General features: G+C 36.0%; 1 protein-coding gene across 1 annotated transcript in view; it reads left to right on the top strand.

Annotated features, from left to right (window-relative positions):
• Window positions 1-25,798, top strand: part of LOC148946808 (alanine--glyoxylate aminotransferase 2, mitochondrial) — a 105,365-nt gene that overhangs the window by 38,426 nt on the left and 41,141 nt on the right. The window contains exons 7-9 of the mRNA XM_089096613.1: window positions 11,030-11,133; window positions 14,298-14,390; window positions 22,367-22,454. Coding sequence (XP_088952739.1) covers window positions 11,030-11,133; window positions 14,298-14,390; window positions 22,367-22,454 — 285 coding nt within the window. The remainder of the gene's footprint in view (window positions 1-11,029; window positions 11,134-14,297; window positions 14,391-22,366; window positions 22,455-25,798) is intronic.

Here is a 25,798-nt window from a genome sequence, read left to right as displayed (position 1 = left end):
GTAAAAGGCAATTAAAAAAAGAAATACACTGCAATGAATGTAAATTAAAAGCATGACGGCCGGTTAGATAATATTTACTTCTGTTCCGTCTTGATGCTGCGCATCGTCGTGTTGGACAACAGATATTTTGTTTAAAATAAAAGAGGCATTTGACCTTCAAATTTGTTAGAACAGTGAGAAGTTCGAAAACCGAAGTTTGACTGTATTTGAAGCAATCAATCAAATTTGGCATTGTTTAAAATAAAATATATTTTTATTAGCGAAATCATTTCTTCATTTGTCAAAACTTGAGTTTCGTTCATCAAAACAGATATTGAACATATGGGTTAGCTAAACCATTTCCAAACTACAAGTCGCAAACCTTCAGTGGTCTAAGAAATGAACGAATTGAGCTGCCACTTACAATGGGTTATGAAAAAAAAATCCTGAAAGAGCAACTACCAGACATATAACCTGAAAGGGTGTTTTTCCTTAGGGTTATTATTCTCGACAGATTTCCCATATTCAAAAGCCATGTACATCAGGTGGCTCGTTCCAAGTGTTAGGTAAGCATGAAACACAGGGCGCGAAGTATGCTGTGGATGTCATGAAGATAGTCATCGGGCCAGAAGAGCCAAGGGATGGCGAAAAAAGCTGCGCTCTGAGTTTTACTCTAGGTGACGAAGATTGGCTGACCCCTCGATTACCATTTCAGTGACGCCCAAGTAAATTATACAGTGGTACTAATAATAGAATACATAGTTAGGCAATTTGTCTTTAGTTCAACTTTTCCTTGTGCTCCTTGAATTTTCGAATTCAAATTTTCCCATTGTCCTCAGATTGGACAAACTGTTTCAGGCTGTATTTTGCTCGCAAGAAGTTAAAGGATGAAAAAGCTTTAACCGAGACAGCGATTGAAAGTCATCTGTATCGAAGGCCAAAATATCTAGAATTTTAAGACGACGTACATCTTGCAACCGAACCTAAGAGTGAAACAGAACCTTCATTATGTCTTGTGTCACATCAAATTAAGGCTGATAGCAAATAAAGGTTCAAAGGGAAAGCAGTTTAGCCTTGGTTAGTTGTTCCTACAAACAAAATTCTATCTAGTTTGTTTATGCATTTCATAAATTGTATGGAATAGCTTCCTTGATGGGTCTGCTATTGACAAAGAATATCTCAAAATTTTCTATTTAGGGTTTAAAAGGAGGAAAATGAAACATTCGCTGCAGATAGCTGGATTGTTTTCTATATTTCTGCAATCTTCTTAAATGATGGTAACAATAATTTACTTGTGTCATCTATACATGCATGACTGTATTCAGGGAATTATAAGAAATAATCTCAAAATTAACAAAGCGACACTTATGCAGAAAACGACGATAACAACAGTCATAATAGACTACTTAATTTTTCGGAAGCCCTGGGGACAAAATTATTTTATTCGCTCATTGAAAAATTTTTCTATTATTTCTTGATCATAGGCAGGGGCTGGGGCGTCGTTTTGGGGTGGCAAGGGGGGCTGTTGCCCCCCCCCCCAATAATGTGAAGAAAAAATTATTATACATCCCATGCCCTTTGACTATCTTTATATGGAACTCTCTTGCCCCCCCCCCCCCAATAAAAATGCTGGAGGTTCGCCCCGGATCATAGGCAGCGCAATAGCGCTGCCTAAGTAAAGAACGATGTTGGCAAAATGTATTATATATTTATTTTTTTCCATACCCGGGCACTTTGTATCGAAGGAGGTGTCGTAGAAACTTCGAAAAGGGCTTATTCGATTGGAAATTAGAGTGGCTCTTCGAGTGACTCGCCCCCCCCCCCCACGTCCATCATTCCCCCAAACATATCTAAACAAAATTTTGATATAGCTATTTTGTTCAGCGTAGTTGATTTCCTGACAGAAAAAATGTTTTGAGGAGAATCATCCCCCCACAACCCTCGGGGCTAGGGTTTTTTTAAATTTTACTTGGGGGCATATAAGGACGATTTCATTACGAGATATCTTTTATTATTTTTTCCTTTAGAGCAAGTCACTTTGTATCGAAAATGTTGTTGCAAAAACTTTTAAAAGGTCTCATTCAGTTGGAAATTAAAGCGGCTTCTTCCCTTTTTAACAGTTCAAACTGATTGCAAGGTAACTAACACCCCTTCCACGCCCACCATTTCCCAAAACACATCCCATCAAAAATTTGAGATGGTCATTTTTTTCAGCGTAGTTGATTTCTAAATAAAAATTATGTTTTTGAGGAGGACACTCCCCCACAGCCTACAGGGGAAGGGTCGTCAGTTATGCCCTGGGGGCATATAAGGTTTTTATAGAAAGTATTGTCGTAGAAACTTTAAAAATAGCTAATTCAATTATAACTTGTAAAGGCTAGTTTCCTTTTTAATAGTCGAAAGTAATTTGAGGGCAAGTAACTCCCCTCTCACGCCCACCTTTTCCCCAAACACATCCAATCAAAATTTTGAGATAGCCTTTTTATTCAACGTAGTTTTAAGTTCTGGAAATTAGGTCTTTGAGGATGATAACCCCCCAACAGCCCTCAGGGCAAAGGTTGTAAGTTATGCCCTGGGGGCATATAAGGTTTTTATAGAAAGCGTTGTCGTAGAAACTTCAAAAAGGGCTCATTCGATTGGAAATTGAAATGGCTAGTGCCCTTTTTAATAGTTCAAAGTAATTGGAAGGCAACTAACACCCCTTTCACGCCCACCGTTTCCCCAAACACATCCAATCAAAATTTTGAGATAGCGTTTTTGTTCCACGCAGTTTAAAATTCAGGAAATTGTACATTTGAGCAGGACACTCCCCCCACAGTCTTCAGGGCAAGGGTTATAAGTTATGCCCTGGGGGCATATAAGTTTTTATAGAAATAGTTGTCGTAGAATCTTGAAAAAGGGCTCATTCAATTGGAAATTCAAAGGTCTTGAGCCCTTTTTAATAGTCGAAAATTATTTGCGGGTAACTAACCCCCCTCTCACGCCCACCTTTTCCACAAACACATCCAAACAAAATTTTTAGATAGCCATTTTGTTCAGCGTAGTTGCTTTCCAGAAAGAAGTTAAGTTTTTGAGGAGGACACTCCCCCACAGCCCTCAGGGCAAGGGTTGTAAGTTATGCCCTGGAAGCATATAAGGTTTTTATAGAACGCGTTGTCGCAGAAACTTCAAAAAGGGCTTATTCGATTGGAAATTGAAATGGCTACTGCCCATTTTAATAGTCGAAACTGATTGGATGGCAACTATCACCCCTTCCACGCCCACCATTTCCCGAAACATATCCAATCAAAATTTTTAGATAGCCATTTTGTTCCACGCAGTTTCAAGTTCAGGAAATTATACCTTTGAGCAGGACACTCCCACCACAGTCTTCAGGGCAACGGTTATAAGTTATGCCCTGGGGGTATATAAGGTTTTTATTGAAATCTTTGGCGTATTAACTTGAAAAAGGGCTCATTCGATTGGAAATTGAAACGGCTAGTGCCCTCTTTAATAGTGGAAAGTGATTTGAGGGCAACTAACCCCCCTCTCACGCCCACCTTTTTCCCAGACACATCCAATCAAAATTTTTAGATAGCCATTTTGTTTCACGCAGTTTAAAGTTCAGGAAATTATACCTTTGATACTTCCCCCACAGTCTTCAGGGCAAGGGTTATAAGTTATGCCCCGGGGGCATATAAGTTTTTATTGAAATCTTTGTTGTAGAAACTTGAAAAAGAGATCTTTCGATTGGAAATTCAAAGGGCTAGTGCCCTTTTTAATAACAGAAAGTGATTTGAGGGCAACTAACCCCCCTCTCACGCCCACCTTTTCCCCAAACATATACAATCAAAATTTTTAAATAGCCATTTTATTCAACGTAGTTGAAAAGTTTGGGAATTAGGTCTTTAAGGATGACAACCCCTCCCCCCACAACCCACAGGGCAAGGGTTGTAAGTTATGCCCTGGGGCCATGTAAGGTTTTTATAGAAAGTGATGTTGTAAAAACATCAAGAAGGGCTCATTCAATTGGAAATTGAAGAGACTAGTGCCCTTTTAATAGTCGAAAGTGATTGAAGGGCAACTAACCCCCCTCTCGTGCCCACCATATCCCCAAACACATCCAATCAAATATTGAAATATCCATTTTGTTCAACGTAGTCGAAAGTTCTTTAAATTAGGTCTTTTAGGATGATAACCCCCTCAGAGCCCTCAGTGCAAGGATTGTAAGTTATGCCCTGGGGGCATATAAGGTTTTCATAGAAAGTTGTAGCATAAATTTCAAAAAGGGCTCATTTGTTTGGAAAATGAAATTGCACTTTTTAATAGTCGAAAGTGAGTGGAGAGTAATTGAACCCCCTCCCACGCCCACCATTTCTCCAAACATATTCAATCAATGTTTAGAGATAGCCATTTTGGTCAACGTAGTTGAAAGTTCTGAAAATTATGTATTTAAGGATGACAAACTCTCAGAGCCCCTTGGGCAAAGGTTGTAAGTTATGCCCTGGGGCATATAAGGTTTTTATAGATAGAGCTGTCGTAAAAACTTCAAAAGGGGCTCTTTCAATTGGTAATTGAGAGGGCTAGTGCTCTTTTTAATAGTCGAAAGTGATTGGAGGGTAATTAACCACCCTCTCACGCGGACCATTGCCCTAAACACATCCAATGAAAATTTTCAGATAGCCATTGTGTTCAACGTATTAGAAAGTTCTTGAAATTAGATTTTTGAGGGTGCCAACCCCCCCCCCCCCAGCCCTCAGGGTCAAGTGTGTAAGTTGTGCCCTGGGGCATATAAGGTTTTTATTGAAAGCGTTGTCGTAGAAACTTCAAAAGGGTTCATTTGATTGGAAATTGAAAGGGCTAGTGCCTTTTTTAATAGTTGAAAGTGATGGGAGAGCGACTAAAGCCCCTCTCATGCCCATCATTTTCCCAAACACATCCAATCAAAGTTTTGAGATAGCCATTTTGTTTAATGTAGTTGAAAGTTCTGGAAATTATGTCTTAGAGCATGACAACCAGCCTAAGAGCCCTGACGGCTAGGGTTGTAATTTATGCCCTGGGGGCATATTAGCTGCTTATAGAAAGCATTTTTGTAGAAACTCAAAAAGGGCTCATTCGATTGGAAATCGAAAGGCCTAGTGCCCTTTTTAATAGTCAAAAGTGATTGGAAGGCTTGAAATTTTTATAGTAAAGATTGATGTGAGTATAATGTATGAGTTTTGTTGTCGTTGTTGTTTAGACCAGGGCACTTCGTATCGAAGGAGTTGTCGTAGGAACCTCGAAAAGGGCTCATTTGATTGACAATAGAAAGGGCTGATGCCCTTTTCAATAGTCAAAAGTGATTGGAGGGCAACTAATCCCCCTCCCACATCCACCTTCCCATTTACTTTTATGTTTAAAAACTAAATGTTGCCTTAAGATTAAATCAAAATGCATTGTGTTAATGCTAATTCCCAATAAGGCATCTCCTATGCCCTCCTAACCTCTAGGCATCTCCTAACCCCTATGCCTTCCCAAGGCCAGAACATAATTTGCGCTTTACTGAAAAAAATACAAATGAATGTGCATTGTTAGTTTAATAGACATATACTGATATTTAGTAATCAAAATGCTAATATTATTTGATTTATTAAAGTTATAAAAGTAAGAACATTTATATTTTTTTCAGTATAGTGCAGTAAAGTGCAGAAGGCATAGGGGTTTTGAGCCCAACTTATGTTAATTTCTGCTCGTTTTGAGTTTGACTCGGTTATTTATTGTAATTTCTGTTTGTTTTGGGTTTCATTTATTTATCATTGCTGATTTGCGGTAGTTTCAAGCTTCGTCGATTATTTGATTTTATTTTTGCTAATTTTTTGTTTAGTGGAGTCCTTTACTTTTCTTTGAAAAATTTATTTTGTGGCAAAAGTTTTTTTTTTGATTAATAGCATACAAAGTCGATTATAACACTGATCTATTTTTTACATGAAAATTTCCCATATGGTCGGATTATATGTATACCTGCTTCTAACCTATAATTGGGTTTCAAGGAAGTATTTACAAAACCGGAATAAAATATGCTCGGATGCACTTTTTCCCCTAATAGTCCAAATTGTCAAAAATGGAAAATGAATAATGCATGAGATGTGAAGATTATATTACATAGTTCAGCAAGTGTTTGCTCATAAAATCGACCTTTCACCCCGATTAGCAGGCCATACTTTTTTCTAAATTTTTCCAATTCAGCCGACAATACCAAATATTGTGTAGCTATAACTTTTGATCCGAAAGGTGACCCAAGGTAATTAGTAGAATCTTGATTAAAAATTTCCCGTGCCCCCACCCAGTGGTGCAGCTAGAGTTTTGAGTTTTGTGGGGAAGGGTGCAAAGACTCTGCCGAAAAAACGTCAAGTGTGCCGACAAATGTGGACGCATAAGCTGAATTAAGAATATAAATTGATCAAGTGGCCCTTGAGATTATTTTTAAGAAAATTGAAAAAAAAATGGTTTTATGGGTCCTAACCTAGTGTGATTCTGTATTTAAGTCTTGGTGTTGAAAAAATCCAAGAATTCAACTTAGAGGTTTGTAATGGCGAAGAGAGAAAGTAAGTAAATGGAGGGGAAAAGAATTACAGGTCCGAATATCCACTTTAAAGCATAGAATAAGGAACTAACCGAAGAGATAAGTAGTGACGACAGTGCGTCACTTTCTTCTTCATCCATCTCCAGAACAGCAGCATTGGCTTGAATCTCGAGTGAAAGTTTTCCGATTCAGACTTCAAGTTTTCACCAGCTTACTTGAGGCGAGAAAATTGACATTCACCCTCGCTTGGAGCATCGAAATCAAGAATACTCTCAGTTTCTTCGTTTGTTCCATCAAAAAAGTCACTGCCACTAGCAACAGGACTACTTTCATTAGTACTTTGAGCTTTTGATCTTGTTTTCAAGCGCTGGACAAACTGCGTCACTGATTTAACTAAACCATAAGAATGTTAACTTTTCTTTTGAGTTTCTTTTGAAGGAATTAGGATAGAGTGTCTTTCTTCGAACTCGGATAGAACTGTTTTACATGAAACTTTGCTGCACGAGTGCTACGGTAGTCGTCATCAAACTCGTAAACAGTGATGGGCTTTGCAGGTTCTTTACAATCTTCACACACCAACTTCACCCTTTTTGCTTGTCTTTGTTCATTTTTTCTCGTCTGTTTTGTCAAGCCAGAAAGTTATTTTTGCATTTGACAACACTTGTTCTTATTTTTTAATGAACTCGAAGTACACAAACCAAGTTTACTTTCAAGACTGGAAATAGAATCAAGTGATCTGTTTACCCTTGCATGCGCAGTTTCTGGTACGCGGTAAATTCCACCAGACAAGACCTGTCAAACAAATTGGGATCCGGACCGCATTAATTCGGTGTATGTCAGCTCGCATAGATATTGGAAGAAAGAAATAGATTGGGAAAACTGAAAATCACTCACGCTTATATTAAAATTACCGGTTGCCGACAGGATGTCGATGTCTCGTCGGCTTCGTGTCGGTACTGCGTGCCGACGCCGTGGACTTTTACCCACACAAGTAGGGGCTGTCGGAGCAAGGCGTCGACGCTGCATGCCAACGCCTTGGAAGTTTTTTTTTTTTTGGGGGGGGGTCATCTTGCTTAGCTGCGCCCCTGCTCCCAATCTAATTGAACGACGCCGGAAATCATTAATATTTGTCATAAGAAATCATGTTCTTGAAGGTTTAATTTCCAACACTGTTTCCCGTAGATGGGATTGTTGGCAATTAATTGTAATCCGTAAGTAGAAAGGCCTCATGAGCTCCCACGAGGACCACGTGGTTTATGGTTTTCTCAGTGAGAATGAAAAAACAGGAATTTTCTCACTTAAAAAAACATGAATTTTCTCACTTTTATGGATGTTTTCTTGGACGGTTATGGGTGTTGGTCAATTTATTTGATGTTTTTCATGCATGTCAACGGCAATTCATGTCTGTTTTATGGTTTTTGTCAGTGAGAATGAAAAAACAAGAACTTTCTCACATTTATGGATGTCAACAGCAATTTATGTCTGTTTTATGGTTTTTGTCAGTGAGAATGAAAAAACAGGAACTTTCTCACATTTATGGATGTCAACATCAATCTATGTCTGTTTTATGGTTTTTGTCAGTGAGAATGAAAAAAACAGGAACTTTCTCACATTAATGGATGTCAACATCAATTTATGTCTGTTTTATGGTTATTGTCAGTGAGAATGAAAAAACAGGAACTTTCTCTCATTTATGGATGTCAACAGCAATTTATGTCTGTTTTATGGTTTTTTTCAGTGAGAATGTACATGCTCGACGCGAATGTTATGAGATTGTTTGGCTAACCTAACCTGAGCAATTGATTTACATAATCGGTGGGGGAATTACTGGTTCACGAAGGGGGAATTAACAAACAATCATGGTTTCTTTGATCTTTAGGCTAACCTAACCTGAGAAATTGATTTACATAATCGGCGGGGGAATTACTGATTCATGAAGGGGAATTAAGAAACAATCATGGCTTCTTTGATCTTTAGGCTAACCTAACCTGAGAAATTGATTTACATAATCGGCGGGGAAATTATTGGTTCACGAAAGGGAAATTAAGAAACAAACATTATGGCTTCTTTAATCTTAGGTCTGAGGGATAAACGTTCTTTAGGTCAGAGAGAAAAATTAATATTCTATTTTTAAATAGGGCTTCATTGATCTTTAGTGTCAGGAATTAGAAATGACATCACTTGTTATCTTGGAATTATGCGGGAGTCTAAAGAGATGGAAATTCTATTTTTAAATACGGCTTCACTGAGCTTTAAGTCGGAGAGATAAATTGATATTCTAACGAAACCTTAATAGTGTAGCTAGGAACATTTATGAGATGAAGAGATTAACGTAGGAAAGGGTTTCCTAGAAATTTGAAATGTGACAGTGCAGGGATGCCAAATACAAAAGGAACAAACAGAAATTACTTTTAGGGGATTATTTGGGTGAAACGGTTTTAAACATTTTAGTGAATTATTTCTGCGAAACAGTTAGAGACATTTTAAAAGATGATTTTAGAAAAGGTTTTAGAAGAGGTTTTGAGTGTGGTCGTTATAGTAAACAAGTTCTATTTGAACAGTATCGTGAGGTCCTCTACCCCAACCCCAAAGGGCCCCGATCGCCCTACCCTGACCCAAAGGGCTCCGATCCCCACACCCCAATCCTGAAGAAACCCCCCGGTCCCCAAAAGTTCCCCGGGCGCCCACCCGGCCCCCCAGACCCCCAAAGGCCCCCCCCGGGCCCCGTCTTTCGTTGATGTATGTTGTCTGAAACCTATAGTTTGGGATGAGTAGTACTCATCCAAAACTATAGGTTTCAGACAACATACATCAACGAAAGACGGGCCCGGGGAGGGCCTTGGGGGGTCTGGGGGGCGGGGGGGGAGCCCGGGGAACCTTTGGGGACCGGGGGGTTCCTTCGGGATTGGGGTATGGGGATCGGAGCCCTTTGGGTCAGGGTAGGGCGATCGGGGCCCTTTGGGGTTGGGGTAGAGGACCTCACAACACTGTTCAAATAGAACTTGTTTACTATAACGACCACACTCAATACTTCTTCTAAAACCTTTTCTAAAATGATCTTTTGAAATGTCTCTAGCTGTTTCGCCGAAATAATTCCCTAAAATGTTTAAAACCGTTTCACCCAAATAATCCCCTAAAAGTAATTTCTGTGTGTTCCTTTTGTTTTTGGCATCCCTGCACTGTCACATATCAAATTTCTAGGAAACCCTTTCCTACGTTAATCTCTTCATCACATAAATGTTCCTAGCTACACTATTAAGGTTTCGTTAGAATATCAATTTATCTCTCCGACTTAAAGCTCAGTGAAGCCGTATTTAAAAATAGAATTTCCATCTCTTTAGACTCCCGCATAATTCCAAGATAACAAGTGATGTCATTTCTAATTCCTGACACTAAAGATCAATGAAGCCCTATTTAAAAATAAAATATTAATTTTTCTCTCTGACCTAAAGAACGTTTATCCCTCAGACCTAAGATTAAAGAAGCCATAATGTTTGTTTCTTAATTTCCCTTTCGTGAACCAATAATTTCCCCGCCGATTATGTAAATCAATTTCTCAGGTTAGGTTAGCCTAAAGATCAAAGAAGCCATGATTGTTTCTTAATAATGTGGGAATGTAGAACCATCAAGTGTTTCAAAATGAGTCAATAGATTCTTGTTTATAGTCGCTATTGAATGTACCTAGGGTGTTTTGTGGGGTGATGGTACTAAATTTTGTTCATATTATACTCCTATATTTTACAGCTTTAGTAGTCTCCAACAGTAAGTTTACTAGCTATAAATGAGGTAAAGCTTTGTTTGATACCGACATAACGCAGATTTTAATCGTTTATGTTTGTGTTATATGCGTCTCAACAGGGGATTCTAGCAAGAAAAACTGTGCCTCTGAATGAACAGTTATGTTACCTTAGACCCTAGTTAAATAATAAAACCTTCTTTTTTGCGAATCTAGTTTTATGGATTGCTATTCTTTCTCCCACTGAGCTGTATAGTTATGTAGAGGCTTAGAGAAAGATTTTATTCCTTATTTATTTTTTTCAATGATTTTAACTCATTTTACTTGTAAATAAGACTGATGCAAAAGCAAGAAGTTGTGTAAAATGAGGAAACGTTGCAAAGACAGCAACTAGAATAAAATCTACGCGAATGTTTCGGCTACATATTTCAGCAGCTGCTTTCAGTGCAGAGTAAGAAATATATAAGTAACGTCAAAAACTTGCAATTCCAAAGAATCATTCAAAATAACAAAAATCTATCAGCAGACCAAACGAAAAGTCTCGGTGCCATTAAATCAATAAAAAGGTAGGACAATATTTTGTTGAAACCCATGCGTTTTTGGCAGCTAGCCTTGTATGTCTTTTTAATTCAGATATTTTTTATCTTATTAGAATACATACGCTTCATTATTTGTTTATTTATTTCACTTGTCAGTCTTTCCCTATATTAAGTGTTGAGATCATGGGTTCAGTTTTTCATTCGTTTTTTTTGTTTATCATATGTTGTTTTCAGGACAATGCTTGGCAAGTGACAAATACGTTGAAGAATTGGAAGAGGTTCTAAGATATTCTGTTCCGAAAGGGAAAGTGGCTGGATTTTTTGCCGAATCAATTCAAGTCAGTTCTGTATTTTTTCAACATGTTTTCAGAAGTGTTAAGGCTTTTAAAACTGATACACTGAGACTATGCCCCTGAGACTTGGAACATAATGGGTCTTTGTGACCTGAGTCTTGACTCAGTTTGGCAATTGTCCTTGTAATAATAACACCCCTGAGATTGGTTAAAAGAATCCCATGCCTTGGAAAAATCATGAAACAAAGATAAGAATAGGGAATTTTCACCCGATTGTTCGATATCGGTCCTCTCTTATTTTAAAGTTGTATCCGTTTTTTTGCCAGTATGTGTCAAAACAATGAGGTTACCGATGCCTCGAAATCCTCTCATCGATGCATCGGTCCTGCCTCTCATTAAAGGAAAAACGGAACGAACTTTGCTCCAATGCATCGGTCGTTCTGTTTTCCAAAAACGGATGCGATATACTTTAATCTCCTACATCAGTTATCATAATTATATAAACTCCTATCTCCGGAGATGACCGTAGTCTAACAAGTGGTTCTTATTATTTCTATTAAATTCTTCCAACTCCTTTGGTGAAATAAAATTGGAAGCTCGTTTGCACAAGTTTTTAACTTATTGTCCCGAAAGCTGACTCTGCTCATTCAATCTGTTCTTACTTGCACAGCCCTTCCATGACAGACTAATTATTTCTTATTATTGTTGGTAAATTCTTATATTCTTGAAAAATAATCTTCTTTTATTCTTATCAATTTCTTACTATTTGTTATTTTTCTTGCTATAGCTTCATATTTCTTACTATTTTTATTGAATATAAACTAGGGTCTATTAATCTATAGTTCTGAAGAAAAATTGATGCTTAGAAGACTGGAGAATGCAAGCTGGATAGCTTCAATTTAATTGAATATGATGTAGTAAAGTACCCAGAAGAGAAAGGCGTTCGGTAACTGTGTAATGGTTACACCTTTCACTGATTGTCAGTTTTGAGTTGTTTGTACATTATCCGTTGAATTTTGAGAAGGGACCATGAGTTGCGATTGGTTTTGAATGTTTTCTTTATGATTGTTGGGTGTTAAAACTAACCTACACATACTACCTCTTTTCGAAGTTTTTTCTGTGTAGCTGTTACATGCATATTTGTGATTTACCAGTGCAAGAGATTTAGCAATGGCTATTCAAGCTCTAAATATACAAACCGAACCCAAAGTACTAATAAAATTGTGGTCAAGAATATCATCTAAAGTATTTTTAATTTCCGTGTTTGATTACGGTTTTTTGATTTCTCGGATACATATATGCTCCCATAAAATGGAAAGCCTTATATCCGAAAGTTCAAACTGTGCAGGAAATCCGGAAAAGAAATTCCTTCAGCTGTATCATACTTTTTCAACTACATAAAGGGGTCGTGGCAGAGAAAGTTATCCTTGAATAGTGATAAAATATCTTATAATTGCTCCAGGCTTTCAATTTAGCCTTAAAATATATTGCTCAAATTCTGAGCAATTGAAAAAAAAATTACTCTTAATTGCATTTGAAGATAGGAGCGTTTCTTAAATTGCTTTTTTTATTTTTATTTTACTCTCTTTAGTTCTGATCGAATCTTCTCGAGTAGAAAAGTCATTCAGTCCATAACTTACACTAAATAATGTCACTGATAAGACCATGTTACGACCACGCCTACCTTTTCTTCAAACAAATACGAGCTATAGTATTACCTGTATATGATCAATACTATGCCTGTAAGAGTCTTTGATTTTCAGAATACTTAATTTTGAAAATTTGATTCTCTTAACAGACTACTTTAGACAAAATATTTTCAAGAATTTGGTTGCCCAAGTATATATCTGAAAGCAATGTTTGCAGATAATTAAAGGAATTGGCCTGTCCTATGACGTTATGAGGTTAAATACTTCATAAAAAGCATGAAGCGTTTGAGATATTTTATTCAAGGACAATTTATGATAAATCAGTAACTTTTTAACATTGTTAAAATTTAAAGATGGAAAAAATGTTTTAGCTATTTCAGAATTTTTTTTTTTTTTTAACGAGTCTGTTAATTAAAATCTGCTCTAATCAGTTAAGCTTACATTAAATTTAAGTTATGTAAACTAATAAAATTATTCAAAATAATTGAATGAAGTGATTATCCGGCTTTACCTCATACATTGATTTTAGATTTCTACTTTTTTTCAAGCACGAAAAACACAGGAACGAATGAGTTGGATATAAAAGGCTTTGAGTTTTGGTTGTCACTGAATCCAAGGAACATTTATCCCTGAATGATTTTTCCTTCACTCTGATTGTCATATTTAGGGAAGAAGCATTCGCGGGCTGTATATTTACCGTCGAAAAAATATCTTAACGAAGAAAACAGAAGATAGTAGTTTAATCTAGTTAATCTTTTCTGTGGACCGTAACGAAAAAGAAAAGTAAAAAATAATACACCACCTGATTGTCTTCTTTATTAACTTGGACATTCTCTCTTCACTCGAAGATGAGCAAGTTTTTAGTATTTTTAATGCATTTGTTGGGCAATTTTTTCTGATTTTGAATGTTTTTGTTACATTTTTCTTAATTTCTTTAGAACTTTATGGTAAAGGGAAATATTTGTTTCCGTTTTTTTTTCAAGCTTGGATAGTTTATTTTAATAAATGGTATGAAACGCATTATCTTTAAATGCATTTTTTTTCCTTTTCCGTAATTAAGAGCAGGTGGTGTTAACAAGGCTTCATTTGAATAGATTTCAGTTTAGTATATTTCTTTGTAACACTAATTTGGAATCAAACCATGATTACAAGTTTGAAGCACTACGGTCTGAGCTCTCTTAGAGTTTAAGTTATTTTTTTTTCTTACTTTGCTTTTGTGTCATTCGTATAGCCTTCTAAAATGGTGGGTAACTTCAAAATTATTTTTTGCACTTTGTCGTTGTGAAATTTGAAGATTTATTTTTTCTCTATTATTAAGAAATTTTTATGTCAAAATTTTCGCCGGTTTTCTTGTTTATTTTTTAATTGCCATTTCTTGTAAGTTTTCTTTTCTTTTTTGTTTGTGCATTTTTTTTTCTTGTCCTTAAATTCTTGTCAAACTTTTGTTCTAGCCGGCTATTTCTTTCAAACTTCGTTGTCTCTCATTTTAATTTAATTGAATGTGTAAGCGTATTTTATTCTTTCCGTTGGTTTAGTATCGTTTCTTTCTATCCGTTTTAGGGTGTCGGAGGTACAGTTCAATTCCCTAAAGGTTATCTTAAGAAAGCTTTTGAACTAATAAGAAATTATGGAGGTATCTGCATATCAGATGAGGTAAGTGGTATTTGACTAAAGAAAAATTCCTATGTCAAACCTGCTGTTTTTCTTGTTGACCCTTTTACGTCCACCAGCACACGAAATTCAGCTACATTTGCGCTGCTTAGTGAATGGGGAGTGTTGTGGAAACTTTTCAGAAATTCACATTAAACCTGCTTTGGTCGTTCTGCTTCAAAAACAGGTGCATAATATTCACTTGCCTCCTGATGGGTTTATAGGGATAGGGGCGAAGTGATGGGGAACCATGGGCCCGCTTAGTGCCTCTAGCTTGTTTTCGCATCTAATCAGGCTCTTTTTTTAACCTAATCTGGGATTGGCTTGTTTTTGTACACTCAGAATCTGGTAGCTCTTTCCTTTGTGTACTGAAACACTGAAGTTGTCAGTCTCTTAAAATTTTCAAAATAGTGTATCTCAAAACAAATTTGTTCGCAAAAAAAAAACTTAAATCGCACACTTTTATCAGCCGTTTAAAGGTTAATAATCAGTAAAAAAAAATAACAACAAAAAACATGGCATTTCTCTTTGTCCACAAATCGATTTTCTTGCCAACTTTCTATTACCGCTACTTAGAAAGCAGAAAAGGGTAAGCTCCAAATTCTCCAGAAAATATAGAATTATTAAGGTTAAGGGGGCACTTTTAATCCGAAATCACGAATAGAAACGGCTTGTAAAAGTAGATGGCATCATCTTTTGAATCCTGGGAGCATGCTCCTATTTGAATTTCTAAATTTTTCTATTTTTTTTTTTGTCTGAGAAAACATTTTAGTGATGTTTTCTGCTATGGAATCGTCGCTCATCTTACCTACCTTTAGATTTTAGTCTAACTTTAGTTTTAAGCTGACGCCTGCTTGAACAAGCTTTCCTCTAGAAAGCAGAGTCATCGTTCAGAGCACTAAAAGCTTGGCGGAACATCCTTAGATATTTCTCTTGGACATTAACTGCTAAACTTCACTTCCGCTAGTCCTCTGTGTTCTCTGACTCAAGGACAACTGGAAACCATCCTTTTTCGTCCCTGGACAGAATTACACGCAGCTTTCCAAAACGCAGTGTCATGTTTACTTATCCGGTCCAGGTTGTACTAATAAGCAGATAATCATAACTGCGCATATTTGGAAAGGGGGAGATGGAGAATCCCCAAGATTTGTCTGAAGGCCCCCTTATAACTAAAAAAGATGGGGAAATTGTGGCCTAAAATTGCACTTCGCTGTTTTGGACCAAGAAAGAATTCCTGAAATTGCGGCAGTTTACATCTCTGGAGATTGTTGAAGAGGCAACAGCAAAAACTAATTATACGAATTATTATTGCTACCACTGTCCACTGTCTCAAGCTTTTTTTCTTTCTTTTTTTTTTCGAGAGCTCATAGGCTACTCTGCCTGGACTATTTATTTTTTATCGGTCATTTAAATCCAAGCTTAAAAAAAGAAGAAAAAAGGAGGGGATGATGACCGGTTTTAAGATTGTTCCTATGCAATTGCTGATATTTCGCCCTATTAGTCTACCTTTCAAACAGTTCGTGGTAACGAACTGTAAGTAAGGAGCGACCCGGCTCAATAGTAACCTAAACCCGAAAAAACGGAGTTTCGATAGCAATAGATATATCAACAGAATCGGCTTATTATGCTGATTTTAAATATATAAGTTTCATTAAGTTTAGTTTTACCGATTAAAACCTACGAGCCTGAGAAAACTAGCCTGATTTTCGAACAAATGGAGAAACATCCCCTAAAAGTATCAGAATCTTAATGGAAATCATAACATCAGATTCAGCGTTTCGGAAAACGCCGCTGTAGTGGTTTCAAGCACCTATCTTCAAAAATGTGGAATTTTTATTTTTTTCCAGAAGAAAGATCACGGATGCGTTCTTTTTTTTCCAGGGGTGATCGTAATGACCCAGTGGTCGTAGAATATCGTGAGAGGGCTCATTCGAACGGCAAATAAAGGCTTTAGGGCCCTTTTGATTCTAAAAAAGATTGGAGGGCAACCAGGCCCCCGCCCCTGCCTTTTTTTCCAAAGTAGCACGGTAAAGATTATGAGACTAGTATTTTGCTCATCATAGTCAAAAGGTCCAATAACTATGCCTTTGAATGTAACAAGACTCCCCCCCCCCCCCAGCCCCAGGGGAAAGGTTTTTAAGTCATAAAATTTGCCTCTTTTTACACGTAGTATTTGTTATTGTGAAGTAACTTGGTAACTTTTTTTTAACTTGGTAACTTTTTATTGACAAAAACACATGACAAATAAATTTCTAAACTGGTCGACGGAGAGCAGGGCTCGATGTGTCGGCCATAAAAAAATATAAGAAAATGCCGAAATAACAAATAAAGGATAAAAAAAAAAAAAAAAAAAAACATACAAGGTTGGAGATAACAGAGGAGGCCACCCCAGCGCGAGAACACCACAACACAAATCATACTAATATACATCATTCATCAATCCCAACATCCAGACAAAGAACTATTTTTGAAATATGTCTTTTCAAAGAAGATCTGCTCTTGAAACTTGGGAACATTTCTACTAAATTAAGTTTATTTACAATATGAGGAATCTGGTATCTGATGGTGAATCTAGCTCTTTCTGATTTAATTGGAGGAAGGCGATACTTCTTGGAGCGGACGGGGTGGGCAGGAGAAATGAGAATCTCAATTATACCCAAATCATGGAAATAACTTGTTGAAGATTGAATATCATAATACCACATTGCTGTATGCAGATCTTTCAGTTGTTTAAGATTAAGTATATTGAGAAAAACATATAAAGTTTGAGTTTCCGAGAGATTTTGAAGCCTCATTGGGTGATGAACAAAAGGTACCCAGAATTCTAATTGCTTTATTTTGAATTATCTGAAGAGGTTACAGATGGACCCTAAATGTGTTGAGATAGATTACAGGGCAATAATTTAGATATGATTCAATTAGAGAATGGTATAAAATTTTAAGGATGGAAAAAGGAAACACATGTTTTAATCTAGGAAGACAACCTAAGCTATGGGCAAGTTTCAAACTCAAATAATCAGAATGTTTACGGAAGGATAAAAGCTCATCGAGAATAATCCCAAGGTAACGAAATGATTTTACTCTTGTTATCCTAATTTGATTTACAATTAACTCTTCTATGGTAATTTTATTTACTGTCCGCTGTGACCGCCCAAAAATCATGAATTCAGTTTTAGAAAAATTTGGAGCTAGGTAGTTACATGCAAACCATTTATTCAAAGATTTCATTGCTATCACCATTTTCTCAACCAATAAAGATGGGGTTTTAGCTTTTACTGTTACCGCTGTATCATCTGCAAAAATTACTACTAAGCTACTATCTTGGGGTAAGCACCTCGGAAGGTCATTTATATAAATCTAAAATAGTAATGGTTCTAATATTGACCCCTGGAGGACTCCAACATCATCAATAACAATATGGCTGGACAGGTGCTCCTTTATTTTTGCCTGAAGTTTTCCAACACTAGTGTAAGATTTTATTAGATCTAGACCATTACCTCTAATACCTGTGGTATACGTTTCTTTAACCAAAATTTCGTCTTTTAATTCATAAAATATATATTTTATATCATGTAATAGAGTGGGAACATGGTTATTACAGTTAAGCTAAACCTCAATCTGTAACAATGCTACTTCAACAGCTTTTTTAGCAGAAAAATATAATCGGCATTTAAACCTATTTTTAGTATACAAATTCCTTTTATCAAAATACGAAACACTTCTTTTTTGAATAATTTTTTCTAAAACCTTAGATATTGAAGGAAGAATAACTATTGGACGATAGTTGCCAATATCTCTCTTATCACCTTTCTCAGGAATTGGAATAACCCGTGCAGATTTCCAAACTTCTGGAAAGATCCCTGATGATATAGATGCATTTAAAATGTGATGCAACGGAACATGGATTACAGAAACAATTTCTTTTAGAATACTTCTGGAGAGTTAATATAGGCCTTTGGAACTGCCAGTTTTTAAATTCGTAATTACTTTCTGGAACTCACCGAAAGTAACAGGGGCCAGGAACATACTAGAATTTTCAGATGGCGTGAGATAATCTTTATATGAATAAAACGGATATTCCGGGAAATTCGGTTCAACAGTGTTAATATGAGAAAAATAATTACAAAAATAATCTGCAACAATATCCTTCCCCTTCAATTCAACTCCATTTTCATTTATGATCACTTCAGGGTGTGGTGTCTTAGTATTATTTCCAATTTTTTCCTTGATTAAATTCCATGTAGTCCGAGGTGAATCAGATTTTTTAAATGAATTTTCATAATAAATTTGTTCACTTGTTCTAAGAATTTTAATCAGTAAATTTTATATTTTTGAATCGTTGTACATTATAAGCCGAAGGGTATTTCATTTTTATCTTATACAGTCGATTTTTTTAGTTGATAGATTTTAAAATTGATACACTTATCCAAGGTTTTTTGGGCGAGGTTCTTTTCCGATATGTAGTTTTAAATGGGCAGTAAAGATTCAGTTTTTCATTCAAAATTCGATAAAATATACCGAAGGAAGTCTTTGGTTCGTTCTCATTAGTAACTTCACTCCAATCTACATTGCTAAGATTAAAGTATGTGTACATCTTCGGGTGGGGGGGATTTTTTTTTTGGGGGGGGGGGGGGTCCACGGGGGAATTTTCTATGGGGAGGGAAGCTTCCAAGGCGTGAACTTGTCAGGGGAAATTATACACTCGGGAACTTTGCCAGAATTCCCATACAAAATTATTTTTATATGTCTTGCTTTCTGTTTTCCATATCAATTTTACACGTTGAGTGGTTAAGAATAATTGTCTGGGGTAAATTTTCACCGGGATTGAATTATCTATAGGATATTTCCGTCTGGAGGGAGACTTCTCCGTTGAGCTGGGGCCAGATTTCCTGGCATTACTTAAAAACGATCAGAAATCAAATTTAAAAAAAACAAGTTTTTTCAACTGAAAGTAAGGAGCAACATTAAAACTTAAAACAATCAAAAATTATTACATGTATCAAAGGGATTGCTCCCTGCTCCCTCCTCAGCACCTCGCTCTATACGCTAAAGTTTGAATTTTGTCCCAATTCTTTAAGAATGACTCCTGAAACACAAGGGTCCTTTAATTAGAACAATATGAAGCTTTTTGAAATTACTAAAAAACTTTAGCGTAAAGAGCGAGGTTTTGAGGATGGGGCAATCCCCTTCATGCACGTAATAATTACTGTTCGGTTTAGGTTTTAATTTTTCTCCATACTTTCATTTGAAAAAACTTGTTTTTTTTTTCAATTTAATTTGTGCGATAGACGAAAAAGCCGCAGACGCTTTGGTTATTAATTTGACTGACCGTATATCAAACAATAAGCTGAACAAAATTGTGGTTCAATCACAATTTCTAGAGGTACATAAACGGAAGGTTAAGTTGCAAAAGTTAACTCGAAAATCGTGTTTTTGATCATTCATCAAGCAAGTTGTCATCGAACGGAATGAGAAGAGGTTCTAAGAAGAGATTTCTGGAAATTACAACTTTCTGGGAGGGAGTAAAAAGTGACACTTCGAATACATTGAGGTGAAGGAGGAGGGTTTACAGTTGTGTTGGCATAGCATCTGCATGAATATGAAAGGCCTGTCAAGGTTAAAACTATAAATTGAGCTATGCATTGAATTGTTCAGTATGTAAATAATTAAATTCTAATATAAATTATGGTTTGAAGCTAAAACAGAAGCTTTTTATTCAGAATCTGCAGAAAAACTGTATCTTTTCTAGTAACGAAAAGGAAACAAATATATGAACAAAATTTCTTGGATGAAAATTTCTAATTTGAACGTAGTGCAACAAAATTTATCTTCTTAAGCCTACATAATTCCTACTATCATTTGGGCCATAGAAAAAAGGAACAAATTGTGGCCAGTATTTTCCAAAAAAATGCTTTTGGAGCCTTTTTTCAACAGCTTGTTTAGAACTTGTATGCCTCGAAAAGGTTACTTAAAAAAAACTAAGGGAAACAAACTACTAACCTTGTACGCGCCGCGTTTAGCTGTCCCAAAAATCTCTCGGCCCCAGTTCTCTTCTTTAGGTTCCAAACAAAAGAAAAATAAATGGAATTCAAATTCATTAGATTTAATAAACCGGTCTTCTTGTACTAACTACGAAAACCTACAACTTTCATACTTTCAGTTTTATTTTATTTTTTATCGAAAGCTTAACTGTTTGAAAAAGCTCTCTTTAAACATTCTAGCTTTTCGTCTGATGGTGCAAAGTGAATTATGGGAATCTGACTGAAATTCACATAAAAGCGCGAAATTTCCTTTCGTTTTCATTCTAGTCGAATATGTTAAGGCATATACCTAAAAATCTATTATGAAAAAGGACAACATTTGAAAAAGAGGAAGGAGGGTGATAAATTTGGGAGAAAAAAAACTGCCAAAACAAGTCAAATTATATGGAACATTTCGAGGGGTTGGGCACTTCAGATTTCACACCCCTGTATACATGCATGTATGTCTGACAATAGTCATGGTGGAATTATGTGCATTTCTGATTTTGAGTTTCATCAATTAATTTATATTATTATGCATTAGATTATATTTTATACTTTTATACTCATAATAAATGAAAGAATTCTTTTATTGTTAAAGCACCTGGTATCTTCACATGAAAATGATAGAACATAGCTATGACTGATAAACACATCACTCAATAGGGTAAAGACTACATAGGCATCTATGCTCATAACTTTAGTTAAATCACCAGTAATTTCAAGAAGTTATCCGATAAATTGAAAACCAAAAATTAATTCCAAATATAGAAAGAAGTTCGTAATGAAGTTTGATGAATGTACGCTTTAAATGCCCAAAGCTAGATAACTATGAGCTAAAACAAGAACTTTTGCTTAGCCAAGTTAAAAGTAAGATTAAATTCTACCTAATTCTCCACCGTCTGCTATTTGAAACGTCGCTCTTTATAAAGTATTAAATTGTAGAATATACAACGAAAAGAAAGTAGATTACGTTTTAAAAAGTGAGGTATATTGTGCTTTATTTTTAGAAGTGGCTCTTCTTTGGTCCTAAGGGCAATGTGTTTTTGTTATACCCTTAAATGCTTAAAACTTTTTACAGCAGTAATTTTACAAGGAATTTTTATAACAAATCTTCCTCTTTTTCCTTCTAGATTTCAAATATGTAAAACTTCATAATGGCTGCCGTTCAAAGTTGTAAATTTAGCCTCCGTCGACAATGAAGAGGGATTGCTGTTTTACTTGAAGATTTGAACACTTTTACTAGCAGTTTTTTGAAAATACTGCCCCCTCCCCCCCAAAAAAATCTTATTCCTGTCCTTGCATATCAAGCGTGGTTAAGTATTAAAGAAAGTTTAGTCTATAAAGGAATTATTTATCCAAAATACTGCCCCTACTCCCCATAAAAAAATTCTTATTCCTTGCCTTGCATATCAAGCGTGATAATTATTAAAGAAAGTTTAGTCTATAAAGGAATTATTTATCCAAAGTACTCCCCCCCCCCAAAAAAAAAAAAAAAATATTCCTTGCCTTGCATATCAAGCGTGATTAAGTATTAAAGAAATTTTAGTCTATAAAGGAATTATTTATCTAATCGGAAAACACCTTTTCAGACCCAATTCAGGCTGCATTTTAATTCCTGAGAGCTTCATTTATGATTCTTAACAAATTTCTGAATTAGCAAAAAATTATCAACTACAATACCACAGTTATTTTTTTTTTTTTTGGAAAGCATTTTATTTAAATTAGGGTAACTGTAAGATTCTTTTCCCATTCCAAAATAACTGTGAACATAATTGGAAAAACTTTTCAAAAAACTAATACTTGGCTAAACGTAATATCTTGTTAGTCACAATCAAATTAGTTGAAAAACTTGTCACTGAATTAAACAATAGTTCTTCCCTGGTGAAATGGGTAGAATTATGATTTTCCAATCATTCATCATAGCATTAAAGCATATTAATTTGGATTTTTACTAAGGTACAAACTGGCTTCGGGAGAACTGGAGAACATTATTGGGGATTTCAGATGCACGGCGTAACGCCTGACATTGTCACTATGGCTAAAGGTAAAGTTCTTTTCTCCCATTCTGGCGACAATCCAATCCCATCCAATGTTAGAACCAACTTTTGCCAACCAATGTGATCCCGCGAAACTATAAAATTGATACTAACAACTATTGATAAATTTCTCTAAAAAATCAAAAGTCCTGATGAATTTTGAGCTTGAAGTCTAAGAATGCAAATCTAGTCCTGTTAAAATCCTGGGAACTGTTATGAACAATTTTTTGCTTGTCAACTCAAATGTTTCCACGCATTGAAAACGAATTGTTGATGTTTTTTTATTAGAAAAACATTGTTGGAAATAAAGTAAAAAAAATATTCTTCGATTTCCGTGAATCGTTGTGATAACTCGTATTGAGCTAGATTACAATTTTTTTTTGTCTAACAAATGAGCCATCGACTCGAAAGTGAAAAGGTTTCTTCGAAAAATTGACTGACATTTTTATGATATGATTTCTGTGAAATAATTCTAGATGATGAATATAGTCAGGAATAAATACAAATGGTCTATCAATTGTAACAACGTTACATCGGTTACAACTATGACAGCGGCGCATCAAACCACTGCTATAGCTGATTCTCTAGGTCAGACGTGTCACAACACATGGCCCACAAATACAAGTTGAATGGCTTGCAAGATTGACAAACGTAATCGTGATTTGGTCTCTGATAGTTTAATTTTTATGCTAAAATAAACGCACAAAACATCAATAAGCAACACACATTCAAAAATATGTTCACTTCCAGCGTTACAATAAGCTCAACTTTATGTGCGCCCACAAATGTAATCAATTTTACATTTATGTTGTACAGTACTGGATACGAGACACGCTTTCGTTTACAAAAAATTTTTGCGCCTCTAATATTTGAACTAAACTTGCGACGTCTGCTATTATTCACCTATTTTTCAAAGTATAGTAAATATGCATTGTTAGATAAGTAGGAGTAATCCGTCTGGGACAGTTCTGACAATTCTAAAATATTGTTTATCTTATGTTTAAGAAGTACCAACTCGCAATGTAGCTGGAAGTTTAAAGGTTCTACTACAATTGATAATTTGAACATTCAAGGCCAAATATGTACACAGAGGGGGATGAGACAGGCAGTGGACAATTTCCAAAAATCATCAGATTTTCACTTGTTCTTCTAATTTTGGGGAAAACTTCGTGTGTTTCTGAGCAGTTTTGACGAACATCCTCTTAAAATAAATCTGTTTTGACGGCTCTGTTCAAGTGTATTCCAATAATCTTGGCTGTGATTGAATGCTTTGGACCACTTATCAGTGTTTCCCCACTTAGACGGCGACATTTCGAAGGAATAGAACGCCTTGCATAATAACATCTTGGTAATAAACAAAGCATTTGAGGACATAACTTCCAATTTAACATGGTTTTCACCTACGAGAGCCGAAAGCCCAAGCGCCAGCCAGAGCTAAGCGGAGTTCAACAGTAAGGCTCAAAGACCCGAAACACGGGGGGGGGGCAGAAGAGGGACCCAGACAGAACCCTATGTGGAGTTTTTTTTGGCTTGACTGATTCATGTTCTTTTTTGCACGATGCAATAGCAAAAATGTAAATGAACATAACACCCCAATCAAAATTTAGACTTCGCCTCCCTGAATTAGAGAAAATTAAAAAATGGCACACTTAGTTTCCTCTAAAAAAAAAAACAACTTAAACTAGAAACTAAATTTTAACAACTGACACAGAAATGGTTCAAGCTAGGCATATAAGCTAGGGGATGCCTATGGGCTCCACCCTTCCCTCCCCCTCCGCTCCACCTGGGATGTCTTGGTTATTCGCTTTTTCCTATTATATCTTGTCTTTTTCGCCTATTGTTTGCTACCGGTCAAAATTATTCTCCTCCTAAAATGTCAACCCCCCTTCCCCACCCTCGAAAAGCTTCCTAAAAATCGCCACTCCCTAATCTAGGAGACACTACGACTTCCTGCGATATACCTAATTTGTAATATATTTAGTCTGTCCTTTTTCTTTTACTCACCCTTTTCGAAATACAATCCCTTAGAAAAGTTTCTGCGTATGAAGTTAATGCACATAAAAGTTAAAATATATTATTTAATAACAGCAGCAGAGACAAGCTGGATGAAACTAAATGTTTATTTGCTGCAAATAATAAAAAAAAAATAAAATGTTATTTTTCCTGACGTGGTCGAGGACTTCAGACTAAAGAGCCTCCAGATTCTCACATTTTATGTACTAATAAATATTCTTACTTTTTCATAAAAAAAGGAAATGCGTAATCATGTACTGTAAAGAATTTTGAACTAGGTGTGACTTTTTTCTCGTGCAAAATGGTAAGTCCACCTAAAGGGTCACTGGCCCCCTCCCGGAACCCTCAGTAGATAGCTTCATTTCTTATATTTTCATCATAGTTCATACTTTTTTTTAGTCTTTAGTGGGAGAGGCTAGATATATATTAGGTTTGTTGCAGTTAACTTTTGGTACACCTTTGGTCCTCAGTTTTAAAGATTATAAGCAAGCGTTTGATTCTGTTGATAGAAGAGCTTTAGCAAAGGTCTTATCCTTATATGGTATACCAGACAAATACATTAAAGTGATTAGTGCTATGTACGAGAATAACACTGCTGCAGTTAAACTGGTTTTGTATTAAATCAGGAGTTAAACAGGGCTGTGTTCTATCCCCCTTTATATGGATCATTCTGATGGACTTTGTCTTAAGGAGCACGGGGAAGGCAATGGGAGAACATGGAATCAAATGGGGAGGAAAAACTCTTCTGGGCTTAGATTATGCTGATAATTTAAGCATCCTAGATGAAAGTGTGAGCAAAATGAATGAACTTTTAGAGGTTTTGTGAGTTCAGGGTGCTAGAATAGTGTTTGAAAATAGATGTTAAAAAGACTAAGTCACTAAGGCTAGGAATAATTGAAGATGAAAAGGTGACGTTGGGCAACGAAAAGATTGATCAGGTGGGCAGCTTCACTTATCTTGGTAGTGTTATTAGTAAAGATGGTGGGAGCAGTGAACATGTTAAAAGTAGAATAGCTAAGGGTCAGGGAGTTTTTTCACAGTTAAAAAAAAAAGTTTGGAAGAGTAGGAAGATAAGTCTGCAAATAAATATTAGAATATTGGAAGCTACAGTGATAACAGTGGTCAAATATGGCTCTGAAACATGGGCGCTCCAAAAAGCGGATGAAGATTTGCTAGATGTTTTCCAGAAAAATTGCCTACGGATTGTTCTGGGTACCCTGCTGACTGGCTGTATTTCAGACAGTAGGATGTACGAAAAATGAGGCTCAATCCCACTTTTTAGGGCTAAAATGTGAGCAAGGTTGAAATGACTAGGGCATCTGCCGTTGAAAGATGACAG

Source organism: Artemia sp. Qi Xiang Cuo, chromosome 11 (genome assembly GCF_049724085.1).
Source record: "Artemia sp. Qi Xiang Cuo chromosome 11, ASM4972408v1, whole genome shotgun sequence".
NCBI lineage: Eukaryota > Metazoa > Arthropoda > Branchiopoda > Anostraca > Artemiidae > Artemia > Artemia sp. Qi Xiang Cuo.
This window is presented reverse-complemented; position numbering and strand designations above follow the sequence as displayed.